The sequence below is a fragment of the Argopecten irradians genome, chromosome 1 (assembly GCF_041381155.1).
Source record: "Argopecten irradians isolate NY chromosome 1, Ai_NY, whole genome shotgun sequence".
NCBI lineage: Eukaryota > Metazoa > Mollusca > Bivalvia > Pectinida > Pectinidae > Argopecten > Argopecten irradians.
This window is the reverse complement of record NC_091134.1, coordinates 25,159,364-25,178,056: the sequence shown is the minus strand read 5'-3', so window position 1 is coordinate 25,178,056 and position 18,693 is coordinate 25,159,364. Positions and strand designations below refer to the sequence as shown.

Below are 18,693 nucleotides of genomic sequence, written 5' to 3'. Positions count from 1 at the left end.
AACTTTTTCTCTACTAAAGTTCGTGTACACAATGCACAGGAATCCGTTGACGTGTTATAAATAGCAAACGTAAATAAAGGTTATCAAAAAATCTTTTGTATTTTTTTTCAAAATATTATTTTGCAAACATAAAAAGCAAAGATATGTAATAGAGATGTTTATTTTTTGTAAATTGATTTGAACTAAGATTTACTTTACACATGCTCTTTTACAATAGAAACATGGAAATTCGAGGAACTAGGTAAAACAAAACCCTTAATGATATACATTTGTAGTGCAGCACCACATGTACAAGATTTGTGATTTTGTTGCCGTAATTTAATGAAGAATCATCTTAGTTTTTCTCAGATTATTCAGTTATCTTTTCTGCAAAATAACGTATTTTATTATCATGAAATAAGATGCAATTTGCAATTAAAAATGAAAACGAGCAATACATTGTCAAAAGTATAAAATAATCATTAAAATCTAACATCGTAATACTAAAATATTCAAGTAAGTACAGACATTTTTGTTTTAATATTAAGAAATGCATTTAATGATAATATACAAGCTAATCAATTTTTTCATATACATTTGATGATTACGTATGATTGTACAACCTTGTCAAAGCTGCGATAATGAAATAAAATAGATATGCAAGATCGAGATAGTAAAGTATTACCCCTGATCGCTGTTGTTCAAAATTTAAACTTTATTGAAAAATATCACCTAAATCAACATTAATTATTATTGCTAAGGCGAAACGTTAATGAATTATTTATGCATAGCAAATTACTGTGCACAAACGTTTCTACATCCATAAAACATTTCTCCAACAAGAAGTGTTCTGTAACATTAAAGTATAAAATATGCGATGATATTACCATCATAATGTATAATTCAGCTGAAACCTTTTAATGAGTTACAAATGTAATTCCGATGATTATGATAATTGCCACAGGTGAAACATCCAAACAGATTATGAATTGTTATCTATTATACAACACAATCATAGTACTGCTTACATTTGTATAAATATATGTACATATAACATAAACCTAGTCTCAAGTCGGTCCATAGATACGCTTCGTGGAGATAATGACTCTTCGACATTGATCACTTTCCGCTTTTAGTGCGTATCGTACAGGTATGTCGAGAGTCGTCCAATATGGCGGCGACCTTGTCGGAGAAAGTTTCGCACCCGTCGCCCGGGGCGAGACAAGCCGTGTGACAGGGTCTGACACTTAGACAGCTTGTCCCCCTCTTTAGAGCCGTCACAGATAAGTAGCAGTTCTGTGGAGACATTACCTAGTCCTCTCGTTAACAGTCCCGCACGATCTGTGGACATGCTTGCACCATCCTGCAGTTTGTGTCACTTCAGTCTGCTTTCCGGCGACGCTGTGCAAGAAATGTCAATGCAATAGGATTTTCGACAAGGACGGAAACTAAGGAATTTTAAAATCACTGAAGTGACGAGACAAACTGCAAAATACGGAAGTGCAATTATCGGAATAAAGTCTCAATTAGAGTCGCCGGAAGTACACTAAAATCTACGATTAGAGAGACACGTGCGTGTTGTAGCCCTTTTCGATGTAATGATGTGTGCTGCGATCCGTGAATTCAGCAACCTTTTTTGTATCGTTAAAAATTAAGAATGACGTTTTAGAAATTACGATAATTACGTTAATGGTTTTAACACGTGGCGTTACAAAGATAAAATGTGATAATAATACGAGGAATGTACCAGAAAACTTGGACAGAGTACTGACCGATAGTAGTTGTTCTAAGAAGCTGGTACAAAAACATAATGGGAGATTCAGTTATTGGACTATTGTTTTATATACTCTCTTGTTTGATTGTGACCATATTTGGACATGCACGGTTATGGGAGCCTCCCGCAAGATCAACTATGTGGAGAAAAGGATTTCCAACTCCAGTCAACACTAACGATAACGAGCTTAATTGTGGGGGCTATGAGGTAAGGTCATCAACAAGCAAGTTAGACATTTGATTGTCAATCAAATCTGTAACGTCCTTTTCAAACGAAAACATACGTAGCTTTGACTCGCAAAGTTAAATTTAAAAAAACGTTATTGAACAATCGTTGGCATGCGTTCGTATGAAAGAAGCATATTGAGAATGCCTATAGTAAAGTTAAAATAGGCTAGAAAAATTGTTCGACAGTAGTCGAAAAACATTTGGCTTGTTAGCCGATAGTAGCGTATCATTAATAGTGTATGTAGTGAGACAATTCGAACTGAATGCGTTTTGAGAGAAAAAATCGAAATATTCCTGATGCAACTTCACATTTAAGCAAAGATGGAAGAGAGAAGGCATTGGGACGGTAACGGCGGCGTTGTGAAAATGTTCTATAAATATATCGGTACTGAGGTCAAAACATTTGTTCGACAGGTGGAGTACTTTTAAATGATAAAGAGAGAACTTTTATTAACATCAAAATTAATGGAAAGCAACATAAAGAAGTGGCAAGCTACAATATTTGTAGGGGAAAACTTTCGAATTGAATGCGGTCTGCAAGAAAAGAGGAGGCTGAGACCCACTTGGTCCTACGCTCGAAGCACACATTTGGTCCCGCGTGTTTAATTACATAAGTTAGAAAAACATAAGTTGTTGTAATGTTGGCGGAAGAGAGTATGAAGGGTTAATGTGAACGAGTAAACCACACTAATGTAACTCCCGATGCCGATGAAAGTTATTAGCTAGCAAAATTGGATAAAAGAAGCATATCAGACAAATTAGAAATGTAAAAATGTAGAAATGAAAATATATTCCAAAACTTGCAAAGGAAAAATATTGAAAACAAATATTAGGTAATTGTTTTAGATATTTGTATTTTGTCGACTAGTTAGAAGAGTTATCAGAACATACTGTTCTGTTTTCTAAAAATATTAATTCCATGTATTTCATTTACAAACTACCCAATACATTGTGTAGGATGAGTGATTCGGCAATCTTTGTGCTGCTCATATATGATGTTAGAGTATTTGCTACCCCTATTCCGTGATCGACTAAAAGACTAAATTTAATTGGGATCTTTAAGGCAAAATAATATGTCTGTTTAGTGTTACATAGGCAAAAAAATAGGGTCGGTCGGTCGGGAGGATTTTTCGTTTTTTTGTCTTTCACTCTAAAATGATGGCCGGAACCGGAGATTAAAATCCCGACTTTTTAATCTTTTTTCGTGGAAGAGTGGAAAAAAAAATAGGGTCGGTCGGGTAACCATAAACAGATATGTTTTTTTGGCCGAGTATTGTTTCTCTTCTTCAAACAGAATATGATCTTCCTAGCGTGTCCCTTGACACGGGCTTTTCTCTGACCTTCTTCTGAGCGCTCGTCCCTGTGAAGAAAACTCTAGATTCTGCCCTCTGGTCGACACATAGTCTTTAAAAGGGTTAATTTGTCCTTTAGCGATCAGCAAGTCGTACGACTGGTTTACCCGTTGTCAGCATAATGTGCCAGAGTGGAGTGTGCTTGTTCGGTATCTTCGACGGCATGCTTTAGTGAAATATCACTATAAGAAAGACAAAAGTTTTACTATTGCAAGGAAACAAAACACAAATATACCGCCGCCTCCCAAAACATACATTCACACATTTGACAAATGGGAGACCAACCTTAATGAAACTGACCGATAATAGAACTACTATGACGTTAATCTGATCGACCAACTATCCTAGTTGTTTGATGTTGTGTGTAGTACTTACTTGTTTGGTTTGGGAGACTGCAGTATCTTTTTATGAGGTGCTGGTGTCCAACACCCGATCACGTCATACTTATAACAGAAAATCCAGTTGTTCCATTCCGGTTATGCTAAATATTAAGTTGGAGCAGAAACTGACACTAGTGTAAACTGTGATGATGTTTCTCCACCAGAACACAAATCCGTTCGAACAGGGAAGCAGGCTCAATTCAAGATAAGAATTAAGGCGGTATCAAGAGGCAAGATAAAGAACGTCATTTAAAGGGCCACTACCTTTCCGAAACAGCTTTTGATTTTTTAAATTGATATGTAAAACGAGATCGATAATTTTGTAGAGTTGCAAAAGTTATTAACTTACCGTTAATACTTCACTCACAATAAATGAAATGTTAATTTTCATAACGCGGGTCGTCATATGTTTCCGCCGTCGTCCTAAATATCGTTCGGTATACGTAGTTGACTATTACTTCGCCAGACGGCAAAACAGCGAAATAGATTTCGACAGTTATCACATGTTATGCAGGAAATCTTACATTAGTTAGGTGTTGTTACCTCATCTTAGGCCATCGATATGAATTTCTTATGTTAAGAAACTTTTAACCTTTAAATTTTGCCCCGGAAAGGTAATGGGCTTTTAAAAAGAAAGAAAAAGATAATGCATCAAATGTAGTTGCTTTCAAGGAACCCTAATATGGGGAGCATTGACTTCTTGATATGATAAAAATATCCATTTTATAGAGGGAATACACACAAAGTATGAAAAGGTTTGCCTCAAAATGCAACTTTTTTTTCTTCAAATCTATCTAGTTTATTATTTCGCTTTAAAATTAAGCTGAAAGGGAAATAAAACTGGTTCAGCACTATAATACTCACTGTGTTGCTCATTCATTTATTTTTATTTTTACAGAATCTTTGGATTAAATATAACGGAATGTGTGGTATTTGTGGAGATCCTTATCAACAACATCCTCGCGACAATGAGGCTGGCGGGAAATACGCTACGGGTACTGTATCACGTCACTACAAGACTGGTGACGTCGTCACATTTTCTGTAGACGTCACTGCCAATCACGAAGGGTATTTCGAGTTCCGGTTGTGTCCAGCAGATGACGTTGTAACTCAAGCATGTCTAGATCGCTACACGGTTCCGGTCATTGGCCATTCAGATGGACGTTACCATTTAAAGGCCCATGAGAACGGAATTATTGATATGAAGGTCAAACTTCCTACCGGCCTGGCATGCGACAGATGTCTGCTTCAGTGGCGATATCGAACTGGTAAGTATTAATACGGACGCAGCCCTTCTGTGATAAAGCATAGCTGCGCACCCATCTGCAATAGTCTTACTTTGCTCGCTCATATATTACATTTGTTAAAGCAGTTTGGAAAGCTTTGAAATGACTCGCATACAATTATCTGTGTTTTAATCCTCTTTTGGAATAATTACATAATGACATAGTCGATACCATTTAGCACAGATTAGTCTGCAACACTCTGCTGGATGCCTTATAGGATTTTTAACGGAATGTATTACCCAAATATAACATGACATAATATGAAATAGCTAAAAGGATATCAAGCAAACCAATTATTGTAAAATGTTTACCATTTTCAAAAGTTTATTCCGTTAAATTGGCCTAGACAAGTTTTATGGCGAAATCCTCAGATCTTTTTGTTTGATAATGCAAATAACCTTAAGGTAATCAATCTCAAACTTATATTCTCAGTATTCAACCTTAACATCTGCCATGCGTGCAATTCCATAAACTTACACGAAATTCATGAAATAGTAATTTTTACCAAGGCCGAAAGATAAATTTACGCTCTCGAAATGCGACTCGCAGGGAAGAAAAAATTGCATGTATCAATTATAATGTCCAGGAATATTAATTATAAGTAGTAAAAGGCGTCGATAAGATCGAGTCTTCGTGAAATAGTACATTGTACATGTTAACTGGTATGACCCATTTCCGTTGAGATAAAACACATACGATGCCATTGTATTAAAATTCAACGACAGCTTTCATTACAGATACGCATACGATCAAAGTCTGCACTAAGCTATAATACCTATGTTTGTTTAAGGAAACACAGAAAAATCTCTTGATATCAATGAGTGTGCTTTGTGATTAACAACTGTCTATTGAACAATAGCCATGTCTTTGTACATGTAGATATGTATAATTGTATCAACATATGTCTTTTGTCTTTGAATGACACTCGCTTTTTATTTTAGTCTTCATGTATGCATAAGTCATTGTCCTTGTGTTTTCCATGTTCAGTAATTTAAACCATTGTTCATTTTGTCAACCGGCTGATTGTTTCGTGTTTTTATGTCAACACTTTTACGCTGACATTACTTTCTTGATCTGTAATCATGTTTTCTCCCATACTTGAAAGGGTGCTCACCCATTCCTACAGGGTTATACCGCGGTTGCTAGGAAAAAGACAACTCTGTCTTTAACCGGGGTAGGGAAAAGACAGTTCACACGCGCTTGACTATGACGTCATCGATACATACGTAGATTATTGTCGGGGACGCCATTAATTGTCAACACTATAAAAATAATTCCTAATATATTTTTTTTAAATATGGGAGAAAAACAATCTTACATGGGTCTGTCAAGTGGACAGGGATATTTCAAACCTCGTGAAAGATTTTGACCGCCAACCCTATTTACCAGTAGCTTACACGCGTTAGACAATGGCGTTATATTATATGCATTATATGTGGGGACTATTGTCGGCGACGTCATGAATTTTGAAGCACTGCGACGTTCCTTTGATGGCGGTGCTTTTGAAATGTTTCTATACGATTTCATTTTTAGCTTTTTTTTCCATTTAAGTATGAGGAATATTGGTTGTCAACCTTCGACAAGTCTCAGATTGACCAGCCAAATTTTTTCACTCAGGTTGAGATATCTCTGTCCACCTGACAGACCCATGTAAGATTCTATTAGCCCTGCATCCCCTTTCTGCTTAAAACATATTTACGACGATCCATTTTGCGTCGTCTATTCGCACACGAAATACGCGAAATTGAATCGCACACGAAAAAGTCTGTCAACAGTAATATTTATCCAGTCTCGGACAACAATTTTGTTTTCCAGTTGGTTAAAATGACGTCACGTAATATCCAAGATATTGTGGTATTAGGTTAGTAGATATCGTATTAGGTTTAGAATTATCTTTGTTCCTAACGTCTTTAGTCACAAGATGGCGGCCAAGCAGCGCTCCGTTACGACGGCAGTCACAGAGATGGAAGAAACAAAATGTGTGAATACTGACGCTGATGACCACTTTCAAAAGCAAAACTAAATCGGCAATACTTGTTTTGGATTATTTCACAGAAATGAACCATGATCATGTATTCGAGTCATTTAATGCGGTGGAAACGTTCTTCGGCCGTTATCAGTATAATGTTACCGGATGAGATGTGTTGCGTGGTGTCATCGATGGCATGCCTCCGTGATATAGCACTATAAAAAGGGCAACAGTTCCACTACACAAGAAAACACAACATGAATATACCACAGTCTCCAAAACCACGCACCTCGCACAACATACACGCAACACACTGCATACATAGGAGGCCGTCCTTACATGACCATAGCTGTTAAGAGGACGTTAAGTAATCAAACAAACAAAATCTGTGTCATATTGTTTCCCTTGCCAATCTGATTAAAATACAGATCCTTTTTATCATTACGTTAGATAAGGGGCCTCTGTAGAATTGAGCGGTTATAAGGATCTGTATTTCAATCAGATTGTTTCCCATGCATAAAGCATTTGCAGTTATATATTTGAAAGGGCCTTCGACGGGATAGATTTCTACACAGTGTGTCTGTGACCTAATACGGAAGAATATAGGGTCTAAAATAAAGATGTATCAGGCTTGACTTCGCCTCGCCTGATACACGTTTGTTTTAGACCCAATATTTTTGTCCTTACTAAGTCACTAATAAACTATGTAACTGATAATATCCGATGAAGGAATATTCAGCTCCGTATTCTTAAATATCCAAATGTATACATACATGCAGAATGTGAATGACTTCACGTCTATATATCCATTACAATATGCAATAATGAAAATATTCGTCAAATGTGTGAGGCCAGCTAGTTCCTGACATATGTATGTCACACACAGTACATTCGGGGCTAAACGACGTCACACTGTCCAGATTAATGGGGTCAAGTCATTCCGCGTGACCGGACGTTTCACCTTAATCTAGCGAGACCAAAACAAACAAAAACCACACAGATTATCATAATGTAACGATAAAACATTCATATGAATTTATCATAATAACGCCAACAATTTATGCTATTTTATAGGAAACTTCATATGGAATTCTCTGAAACAAAGATAACTGTTTAGACTGCACTAAAAGAACACAAAATTCTAGTTATCGGCCTTGTTTATTGACAGTCCTTTGAGGTTTATGTTGATGAATAATGATAAAGTACTTGCCAATTGATATCAAACAACGTCCAACTGGGTTTTTTTCTATATTGTACAAGCAAGCATTATTGTGTTCCGCCAGCAGTCCCCGAGGTCAGCCCTCACAAAATATCATGTAAGTAAAACGTAAAAAAAATCCAACATTGTTATCGCGGTCCTTATTCAGGGGAGAATGTTGTCAGATATCCTAAACACCGATCGGACACTTCCTGCCTTGAAGACGTATGTTCTTTCATTCTATATCCTCATGATTACTAATAAGACACTTTAACAAACATGTCCGTTTCATGTGTAGCGTAACTAAATCATTAAAGAAACATGGAACGAGAGAGAAGAAATCGTACAACTGCTTAAATTAATGAACAGTATATTAACTCTGATGGCATGTTAGGCCAGTCTAAAGAACATAAATAAAGGGAACTAATTATTAGAAATAGAGTGTTCGATAGCATGCAGGGAGAATATGTTCTAAAAAGAAGTGTCTAATCGCATTTTATGTTACATATTGTCCTTCACATTTTAGACTTGGTTCCTAAAACCTTTTTAAGGTTGATGCTGAATATTGGAATACAAGACATTATGCAAAATACGCAACAAGTCATAGTGCATTTGGAGTCATTAGATTGAGGATTCCCCGTAAATAGTTTATACTTGATTTTAATCAACGGCAAAGCCATCACTGAGTGAGTACAAAAACATTCCGTTTTCTCTTTAGTCATTTTTGACGTGTTTCATCAAGAACTCAAAACTCTTGAGATATTAATGCTCATGAAGTTAGTAGGTCATCTGCTCGTAACAGCAATGACAATATAATTCTGTACTGTTGATATATGTATCTGGCGCCCGTACCACAGACGACGACAACAAGCATGGCTCCAATATGATGTACTTGATGTACAATTTGTAAAAATGTTATTGTATTTAAAACTTTTGAAAAATTGCTAAATCTCTTGTTTTGTATCGCAGCAAGATATTTTAGAAATTGGCCATATTTCACCGCAATCTTACCGGTATAAATCTACTTGTTTTGATTGTATGTAGAAATAGTAATCGTCAAAAACTTCATCTTGGTGGTGCATAAAAATCTGAAGCAAACAATTAAGACAAACAAGGTGTATAAAATTTTCAAATAAAAACAATTACTGGTTTTTCAAGATATTATTTGGTGGCTTTGTTTCCAAAATTTCCACGATGTTATGCTAAACTGAAATTTAAAAAAAAAATCCGTTGACCGTTGAATGATATTACTGCGCATGATGATGAAAATAGCTGATCGACGCAAAACCTTTCATTTAAAGTACTGGTCATATAAGTGTTACCAATAAAACCACAAAAAGCTGTTTGATTAGGGTATATATAACATGTTTATTGTTTAACACATCACCTGCGAGATTTAATAAATCAGGAATATTAAAGGCGTGACTACTAGTCTAGGAACTTTACGATGAAGACAAACGATTAGCGGTTAAGCGGATACTAATATGAAAATAAGCAGCAGGAAGAAGTAATTATATCTGCTTTATTGTGACAATCAAACTGTAGTTATTTAAAGCTTATGTCCAGGTGTATGCTAATATTTTTAATATATCCGTGTTTTATAAGTTTATACGCTATACATTCATTAATCTAAAAGATATTACGACTTCAACAAAAGTGCAAAAATATGAATATTTTTAATATCAGTGATGTGTTTTGCGTGTGTTTCTCAAAGACACCATAATACATGCATTTTTCAAACTCTAAATGACGAAACTGACAGTTTTTGAAAAGTCTATTGTCCATTTATTTCCTCGTATAGAATGACACAAATCTTCATGTTCGCATCACGTACAATTAATTGTCATTGTGCATGTATGAATCCTTGGGGCGCTTGCGCAATCATTAACACTGCTACCATTTACCAAACTTTCAATAACTGTTCCTGCTTTGCACTCAGCATAAGAGAGATGACTGCTTTACCTGTTACAGTATATTGTGACCTTACATGACACGAGTGTTAATAAGATGTTAGCTACAAATGTGCATATTAGGATATCACTTTTTTTCCATCGTTGAAATTACAGTCGTAATAAACATATCAAATCATGCAACCAACATTTTAAAAGCTCATGCTCAAGATATCAATATGAATGACTGTTGAATGATTTGTCTGTATTGTGTCATACATTTACTGTGCTATCTTAATTTAAATTTTTTTATTTGAATTCTTCATAAGACAATACGATATACAATTGATATAAAGGAAAATCGAAACAAGCCAAAACATACCCTTTGTCATTAATGAATCATATCTTTAACAAAGTTTACGGTTAACATATGGTCGGTTACCGGCGTTCTGTGATTTACAAAGAGCAACTTTAAGAAGTCAAACATTTGTTTCCATATATTTTTATGAAGGTTTGAAAATACTCATCCAAATTGTTTTTGTTTTAATCTAAATTCGTATTTGGTCACCCTTTTCCAATGCCAGACAGTTTGTGCGCAGTAGTTAATCAACTGAAATGTTAGACACTTTAACCACTTTGCTACTGTTGTTCAGAAGTGGAGATTGGTGGCAAACAAATACAACAAACACACATCTGAATTACTATGCCAACTAGCCAATCGTGTTATAGTAGTAGATTGTCGGGTTGCAACTCAGGATGCAGAAAATGAGAGGAGACGGGAAGTAAACACGCAGTGGTAGAATGCTGATCATATCTACTACACGTTTTTTACCCCAAAAGCGTAGGTATAGATTTAGGAGGCGGACACCTTGGTTACCGACGGGGCAAAACATTTTGACATTCCGTTAGGAATAAGTTTTGTACACGCTGTAATATCAACTAATGTGTCCATAAAGTATCCTACATAGATGCATATATCTTAACAATCTCATTTGATGGTGACAGCTAGCTGCACATATTTCACAGTAAAAATGTCAACGACGTGTCCGAAATGTTCCCCACTATGAGCCTATACTTTTAATCATTAGCCATGTGTTCCAGTGTTAGGTGCATTCATAACAGGTCCTCGACGATAGTTCATGTAACGATGAATGCAAATAACTGCAATGAATCACTCATATAGATACATTGAATTAAAGTCCTATTGTGTAACTGATCTAGCGGCTATAATGCGGAATGTCGAACATTGATGTGACGCTGTCCAAAATTGTACTCGATGCACATTACCCGCTTCAGTGATCAGTGCCACCGAGTTTATTCATCATGAAAATAATTTCGTTTTTGATTTTCGTATTAAACACACAAAGATATTATAAACATATACATTTATTGTATTTCAACGTTGTCATTACTTTTAGATTGTATATTAAAATATACAGGATATTGGCAACACGAAAAGAACATTCATCATTGCGAGTATTCTAATATAGAATCTTATAAAAATAAGTGAAATATAGTCTCAATATCGTTGCGTACGTTTAGATACCTATATATATATATTCTACATCAAAGATGCATAAGGACCTAACTTTGATCCCGATCTAAACGCATTACTGGCATATGAAGACCCCTTATTCGCGATCCCTTCTGTACTTAGTACAGCTTTCGATTCAAATTCACAACGCTTGTTTCAAATGTAGCAAGCGTGGTCGATTTTCGTTCCATTTGGTTTTGTGCTTCCAATTAAAATATCAAATACTTCAAAAGTGTTTCGAGTGGTATTCTTACTCCACAACTATAATCAAAGGAAAACAAATAGAAAAAAAATACGAGGAATTGTTAATCGCAGTAATACATTGTAATCAGAGGGTTATCTTATAAAACATTAAAAGATTAACGAAGTTTTTTTTTTTTCTTGATTTATGTCTGAAAGTGTTTTTATTTTGTTGAACTGAGACACATAATTTATTTGTACACCATACTAATGAGTTTAGACCCGTGCGTGACATACGATGAAATATTAAAACCTCTTACCCAAGCCTCTCCGGATTTAATTATTAATAGTCTGCTCAACGCAGAAGCCTTATCGCAAAAGAGCTATGCCTTTCTAGAACTCGTTAGATTATAACTTAATTCGATTTCGGATTAACATCAATCCAGGCTGTGAACGAAATCAATAAATTGTCGCACTAGAAAAAATAAACGAGAGAAGTCTGACATTTTTATCTGTTCCATTACCAATTGCTATTCAGGTTTGAGTGCTTGAATCGGATAAGTTTGGATATCACCAACGGATAATTTTGGAAGTTTCCGGCAAGTGAGTTTAATCTGGAGATATGAAGAACACCGTGGCGGACCAAAAGCCAATATTGGACTACAGAGAAAAGCTATTAGCCACGATTATTTATTATTGAAGGCGTGGAAAACCGAATTGTAAACTTTACATTAAAGAAACGTTTGTCAAGAATGTTTATTGAAAGAGCAAAATAAGCATTTTTGGAAATATTTCACCATTTTCAAACCTGATTTAGGAATAATCGTATAACATATGTATTTTCTATGATGTGTTGTTATTTAACGAGTGATAATGTGCGTATATGTTAGGACCAGCCTTGTGGACTAAAGAATCCACTAGCACTGCTGCTATCAAAAAATATTGTACTAGAGGCATACAAAATGCTAAGATCACCAATTGTAGATTGTACTGTTCCGCTCGTTTGGAGGAATATCAATGACCAAAACAGCTATAAACTTCGATAGTTGCCTAAGCGTACTTTTGGATCCAACAGGGGGGATATAAATTTCAGGAAAAGCAACGTGTTTATTAAATTTTCAAACAATACCTCTAGCGGAAGATGGACTAGACTTTGGGTACACTAAATAACTATTTATGTATACTATAAAATACGTTGGATGCAGGAACATTTGAGCATTGCTACTAAGGGACGCTCTTTAAAACATTGTACTTAGTGCTTTCCACGCAAAAACATATATTCGATAAATGCAACTTCATGTGTTGTTGCACAACCGTAAAACTTAAAAATATCAATATCCAAGGCAAATCTAGTGCCATCTTGCAAGTCCATAAGCTATTCTACTCTGATTTTAACGGAAGAAATTTGATCAATGGTTAGACGTGACTAATTAAATGATCTACATGCTGTTGATGCTTGCAAAGCTTGTAAATAACGGCACAATATGCGAAAAAAATCTATGCTTCAGGGAAAAGGGGCAGATCGTTCGGGTCGCCATTTCTTGTACAAGACTGCTATTCTTTGTTTGATCATTTATTCTATTTTGATAGTTTGACATTAATGGAAATAGTGGTTGTATATAATATCAGATTCTACATTGTCGTATTTACAGCTGCTTTTTTAGTGCTGTAGGCCATATTATTACTATATATGCAAACATGTCAAATAAGCATAATGCTGATGAACTTCAAATAGAAATTATTTGATGTATCAAATCAATTTAACATAACACAAGTATTTATGGAAACATAAAAATGACAAATCTACACCTTGTCTAAATAGTTTTATTAAATCATCTGAGCTTTAATTAAATTTAACACGATCTCCTATACAAAACTATCTCGTATCAATCATTTGTTAAATATTTACAATACATATGACGTTCTGACCTTTGGCAAATTAATCTTTATAGAATTGTTTTGAACATATCATTTTATCAATTGTATCACAATTGTCGTTAAAACCAAAAGAGCCATGTCCGGGTTATTTAATTTACGACAAGCCGTTCTATAAATTGACAGTATTTACCACCAAACTATTAATACGAGGAAGGAAACGTTTGAGTTCGATTTATCGACAACAGTGCTTATACAGTATATTTTAACGACAAACCATGACTCGGCGTCAAGCTGTAATTTAGTGTAAATTTTAATAATACGTCATTTGCTTAATTGATAGGTAATTCATTGTTACTGTCATAATGGAAATAGTTTTTATGTGTTATGTTTTATGTTATGTATTACATGTCAATGTCAATACAGTTCAGTGATATATAAATGGTCATTACTGCGCTAGAGAAACATCTGCTACAGCACTTGTGTGACACAACTACTCACCGCCCACGTCTAACCACTCGCTGTACATAGTGCGGTGAGATATCTGTCGGGAAAGATATCTTTTTTCTCCAACATTAAAATCTAATTTAGACGTCTTGTGATTTTTTTTCGTTGAAATCTAAATCCTAAGGGGAGGCGGTTGCCGAGTGGCCAAAACTATTGCACGGCTCATCTCCACCTCTTGACTGCGAGTTGAAAATCTATGTGGAGCAGTTCCCAAACTAAGATTCATATCAAAACTACATTTCTTATTATAAGCTCATAAAACGTTTTTAAAGTTATATATGCCACATAACCAAGCGAACATTTAAGCATGTAATTTTATGTTCAGTAACCTACTGCAAATCAACAGGCTTGATAAATTAAGCAATGAAAATCATTCAAATGGATGTATGATGCCTTCTTAACAATTACTAATTACATTGTAAAAATGAAAATTGTAGACCACACCTTGACTTCATAGCCTGACCGGATGCACTCATTTCACAGCACTGTACAGTAGATGTAGATATCATGATATTTGGCAGTACTGCTAAAAACAATTCTTAGCCCGTACTTGTAAAACTAAAACCTATGCATTGTAGGTATTGTAATTCCCAAAATCTTTTGGTGACAAGTAACATATTAAAACCTCTTCTTGAATCGTGAGAATGATGATACGGCAGATACAACTTTAAGCAAAACTGAAAACAATTGTAATGACGATGTGATATAATCTGATTTAAGTCTCTCTGTCCGTAACTTGTTCATTATCCCCGTTGCTTGTTCAGGCGTAGAGTATCCAGAACATAGTAAACAAAGTCATTGCCAGATGATTTTAATCAGATGGATGTGGTTGAGAGGAATTATTTTAGCCAACGTACTTTTTTACCTGTTTCAAACTTCAGTGTTGCATGTAGCGAGTCGTTCCAGAAGAACGAGGCATATACATATTTACTCTTATTCCACTTTTACCTTTCGATATTTGTTTTTGATTAAAATACATTAATCAATTACGTACATAAACTAATTTTACGTTAATAAAATAATTAATATGGCCTTATCTTGTTTCAGGTAACCGATGGAACTGTGACCAGAAGAGCGGTAAATGTGGTAAGGGACTGGGACCACAGGAAGAGTTTTATGGCTGCGCAGATATTTCTATTCTTGACTTCCGCTTATCCATGTCGTCACTTCCTGTTTCCAAACCTGTCAGTAAAGTTAGAAGAGTATCCAGCCGAACCCGAAAACCTGTTATCAGGGTGGTAAAAAGACCATCAAAAAACAAAGTCATCAGAAACAAAGTCTTAAATACGGCAGTTAAGCAGATGGCAAGGGTGAAATACCATAAAAACACGATTCCAGAAGCAGTTGTCCGCAAAGGCAAGGAATTGAATAATCTAAGCGGTGTTTTGTGGACACTTTTAAAAAGTTTAACGAATAATGATCCGAGTGGACGGAATGTCGCTTTGGTCAAATGGGACCCCAAAAGTCGGAGTTATAAGTCCAATATTGTTTACGTCCGTCCTAATGTTAGACAACCAGGACAGCAAGGTCGCCTTTCTGTTAATAACGTGAGATCTCATTGGCCGCCTAAACAACCAATGATCGTCGAGGCAACAGTTGATAAAACACAGACAGGTCCATTCATTTTGTCTGAACCGCCGTTTGAGCAGGAAGTTAAGAAGAAAATACTACCATCAGTTTTTAGAAACTTAAAAAACGTTACAACATGCCACGGAACAAATAATTTCGCCAAAGTTTCAGGCATTGCAAAGTGGTGTACAGTTAATTGTAAAGCCGGAAACTGTCCAAGTGTTATGTGTACATGCAGTATGAATATTAAAAGAACACGCATTGAAACTAAGCCTGTTTCTCCACGTGTAAGTCCTTTCCGTCCAATTTTACGTTCTAGTGGAAAGAGCAATGACATTTCAATAGTCTCAAGAAGACAGAGTAAGAGCAAGTCTTCCGGCTTGTTACGGTGTAAAGGAAATGGACCATACTCACGCGACCAACAGATCATACGGTGGTGTAATTCGAATTGTAACAAAGGTTTCTGTCCCAAGCACATGTGTATTTGTATATAGAGCTTGTATTTATATTTGGATCATTCTAGCAGGGAAGGAGCGTTGTCAATACCAGCTAATGTGTGGTACCTTGATTATCCCAGCTATAACGAATTCATACAAAATTCATTGCAAATGGAACAGTTAAAGAAATTCCGATAGGTAAATAAACGCCATTGACACAAACTCACCATACTTTTATATGGGACGAAATAAAATACCTCCATATACCCTATCAAATTGTTTGCTATATTTTCGTTTGACCTTTAGTTTGAACTCAAGTAACCTTGTTTTTTTCCAGGCAGCGATTACAACGATAATCATATATGCCCGTCTGTTTCACCACATGCTATTTTATTGGGAAAGTAAAAGTACGTTTATTTGAAACCTCGACTATAGACTGGCGACTTTTAGTTTTAGAGTAAAAACATCTCGGCCTCGGTCTCTATGCGAGGTTTCTTTAATTGACACGTTTTCATTTGATTTCCTTCGGGCTTCGGGAGGTGCGGAATGACCAGGATTGGATTTCGGTCTATTCTAAAACATTAAACGTTTTATCTTCTTTTCCTGTCCTTGTTTAAATATCGCTTCACAAAGAAGCGAGATTAAACCTAGTACTGGTATATAACATTAGACAATATTAGCACGTTCATCGGGGAATTCACAAAATACCTGGAAGATGCTTTCATTGAAGAAACTCAATTAGAACACAAATAAAGTAATACGTAAGGCTTCCCTTGACAAAGCACTATCTGTATGAGTGTTTGTTTTAATTTCATTAATAGCGATGGCAACCCCTTTGGGATAAACAGATATTTCGACCGAACACTAAGTGATACAGTTCAGACACATTTTGAGTTACTGATCCATGTACTTATCACTTGCAGTTTTAGTATTAAGTGACATGTTATACAAACTTTTGTTCGTATGTGCATCCATTATCCTGGAACGCTGTATTTCCCGATGACTATGTTGATTAATTATTAGACTTATTAGAAGACAACGAATGGTCATCAATATTTGTCTTTCAAATATAATTAACTTAAAACAGACCGTTTGACGGTATGAAGTGAAGACGAATGAAAGTTTAAGACGTCCATAACTTGTCCGAATATTTCAACGTGGAAAAGAAACATTTGCTAGCCTTATTGCAATCAATGAAATATTGATAGGCATTCTCATAGTATTTCCACAGAGGTATAATTACACGTAACAAAATGAACCCTGAAATTAAGGCCCTAACTCAAGGAAATGCAAATAAGTTTGAATAGGAGGAAATCACTGTAATTAAGATCAAAGGATTCAATCTGGTGCAATCAGCTATGCGGGGATACGATAGAATGAAGGATGACGATTCGTAAGATATTTCAAATCAAAGTGGGGATTCTAAATTTACTATTATTTCTAAAGCTTAACCATGTTTCGAGGTCAATCCATTATTGTATTACTCAAACGAAAAATGATATTGACCGATGACGAGGAATACATTATATATGGAGAGAGTTTGAAAATTGAATCAGTAAAAAATAAATAAATGAGCTTTATTACAGTGACTTTTATTTCATTACACAGAAGAGGTGTAGAATGCAGTAAAATGAAATAGTTTCGGTTGATAATTACACCTCACTGTCACAAAAATAGAAAGCGAACACCTAATAGTCTCGTGTTCCATATACATCATGTATATAATTACGAATCACCAAAGAATAGAATCACTAGAAAAACCATTTCGTAGGTTTTATTCATGGCCTATAACAAAATTACAATTTTGAGCTCGGTCCATCGGAAAAAAAAAAACCGAATCCGGATAAGATGGTTAGGCCGTTAGTGTCGCTGAATTTCCTGAAAAACGAGACAGTGATTTGAAATATCAGCTAGTAGTAGTATCCCCCGTATTACCGGATTGTATAACCTTACAGCACTAAATCCGCAGTCGTCTGTATGGTGAGAACTGGAGGGAAAGTGTGATGATCGAGTAGAAAAGGCGATATTGTATAGCTAGAATACTAAGAGTATGTGTTCTTATTTGTCAAAAGCGTACGTTTGGATATTTAAAATCACTATTGACCATAACACTTTAAAATGAATTAATTAGCACTGTTTACAATGACATTAAAAAAGAGTCTGAATGACATTAATGAATATATACCTTGATATCTTTACTGTAGCACCCAAATCTAAGTGAAATGAAAGGTCTAGTACATCTGATAGTGGACGTGTCCTATCTAATGTAAGTAGGATTGTTTAATAACTGTTAACCATCTTTCTTTTGCGATCCAAATAAATTCGCGAAAGTTTCTTACCGCGAATTAACATCGATATCAATTAGTAGTAAATGGTATAAAATTCCATTAATTGTAAAATTCGCGATAACCAATCTTCGCGAACTTATTTTAAAATAAAAATCGCGAAATTTACCGCAAATGAAATTTTATTCACAGTATGCTTCCTTCATATAAATATGTTCCGTGAGTATTTGACCTCTTATTACATACGTGCCT

The 18,693-nt window shown here is 35.4% G+C and overlaps 1 protein-coding gene across 1 annotated transcript; it reads left to right on the top strand.

Annotated features, from left to right (window-relative positions):
• Positions 1 to 1,180: 1,180 nt before the first annotated feature.
• On the top strand, positions 1,181 to 16,945 carry LOC138321808 (uncharacterized). Its single transcript, XM_069265790.1, has 3 exons — positions 1,181 to 1,960; positions 4,611 to 4,980; positions 15,198 to 16,945. Exons 1-3 carry the CDS (start codon positions 1,790 to 1,792, stop codon positions 16,211 to 16,213), a joined length of 1,557 nt encoding a protein of 518 aa, XP_069121891.1. The 5' UTR covers positions 1,181 to 1,789; the 3' UTR covers positions 16,214 to 16,945.
• Positions 16,946 to 18,693: the final 1,748 nt, after the last annotated feature.

Bases quoted from the DNA above. Each gene is read 5' to 3' on its own strand.
- LOC138321808 (XM_069265790.1), top strand. From the start codon at position 1,790: ATGGGAGATTCAGTTATTGGACTATTGTTTTATATACTCTCTTGTTTG. The intron at 1,961-4,610 runs GTAAGGTCATCA...TTATTTTTACAG, and splicing joins TTAATTGTGGGGGCTATGAG to AATCTTTGGATTAAATATAA. The intron at 4,981-15,197 runs GTAAGTATTAAT...ATCTTGTTTCAG, and splicing joins TCAGTGGCGATATCGAACTG to GTAACCGATGGAACTGTGAC.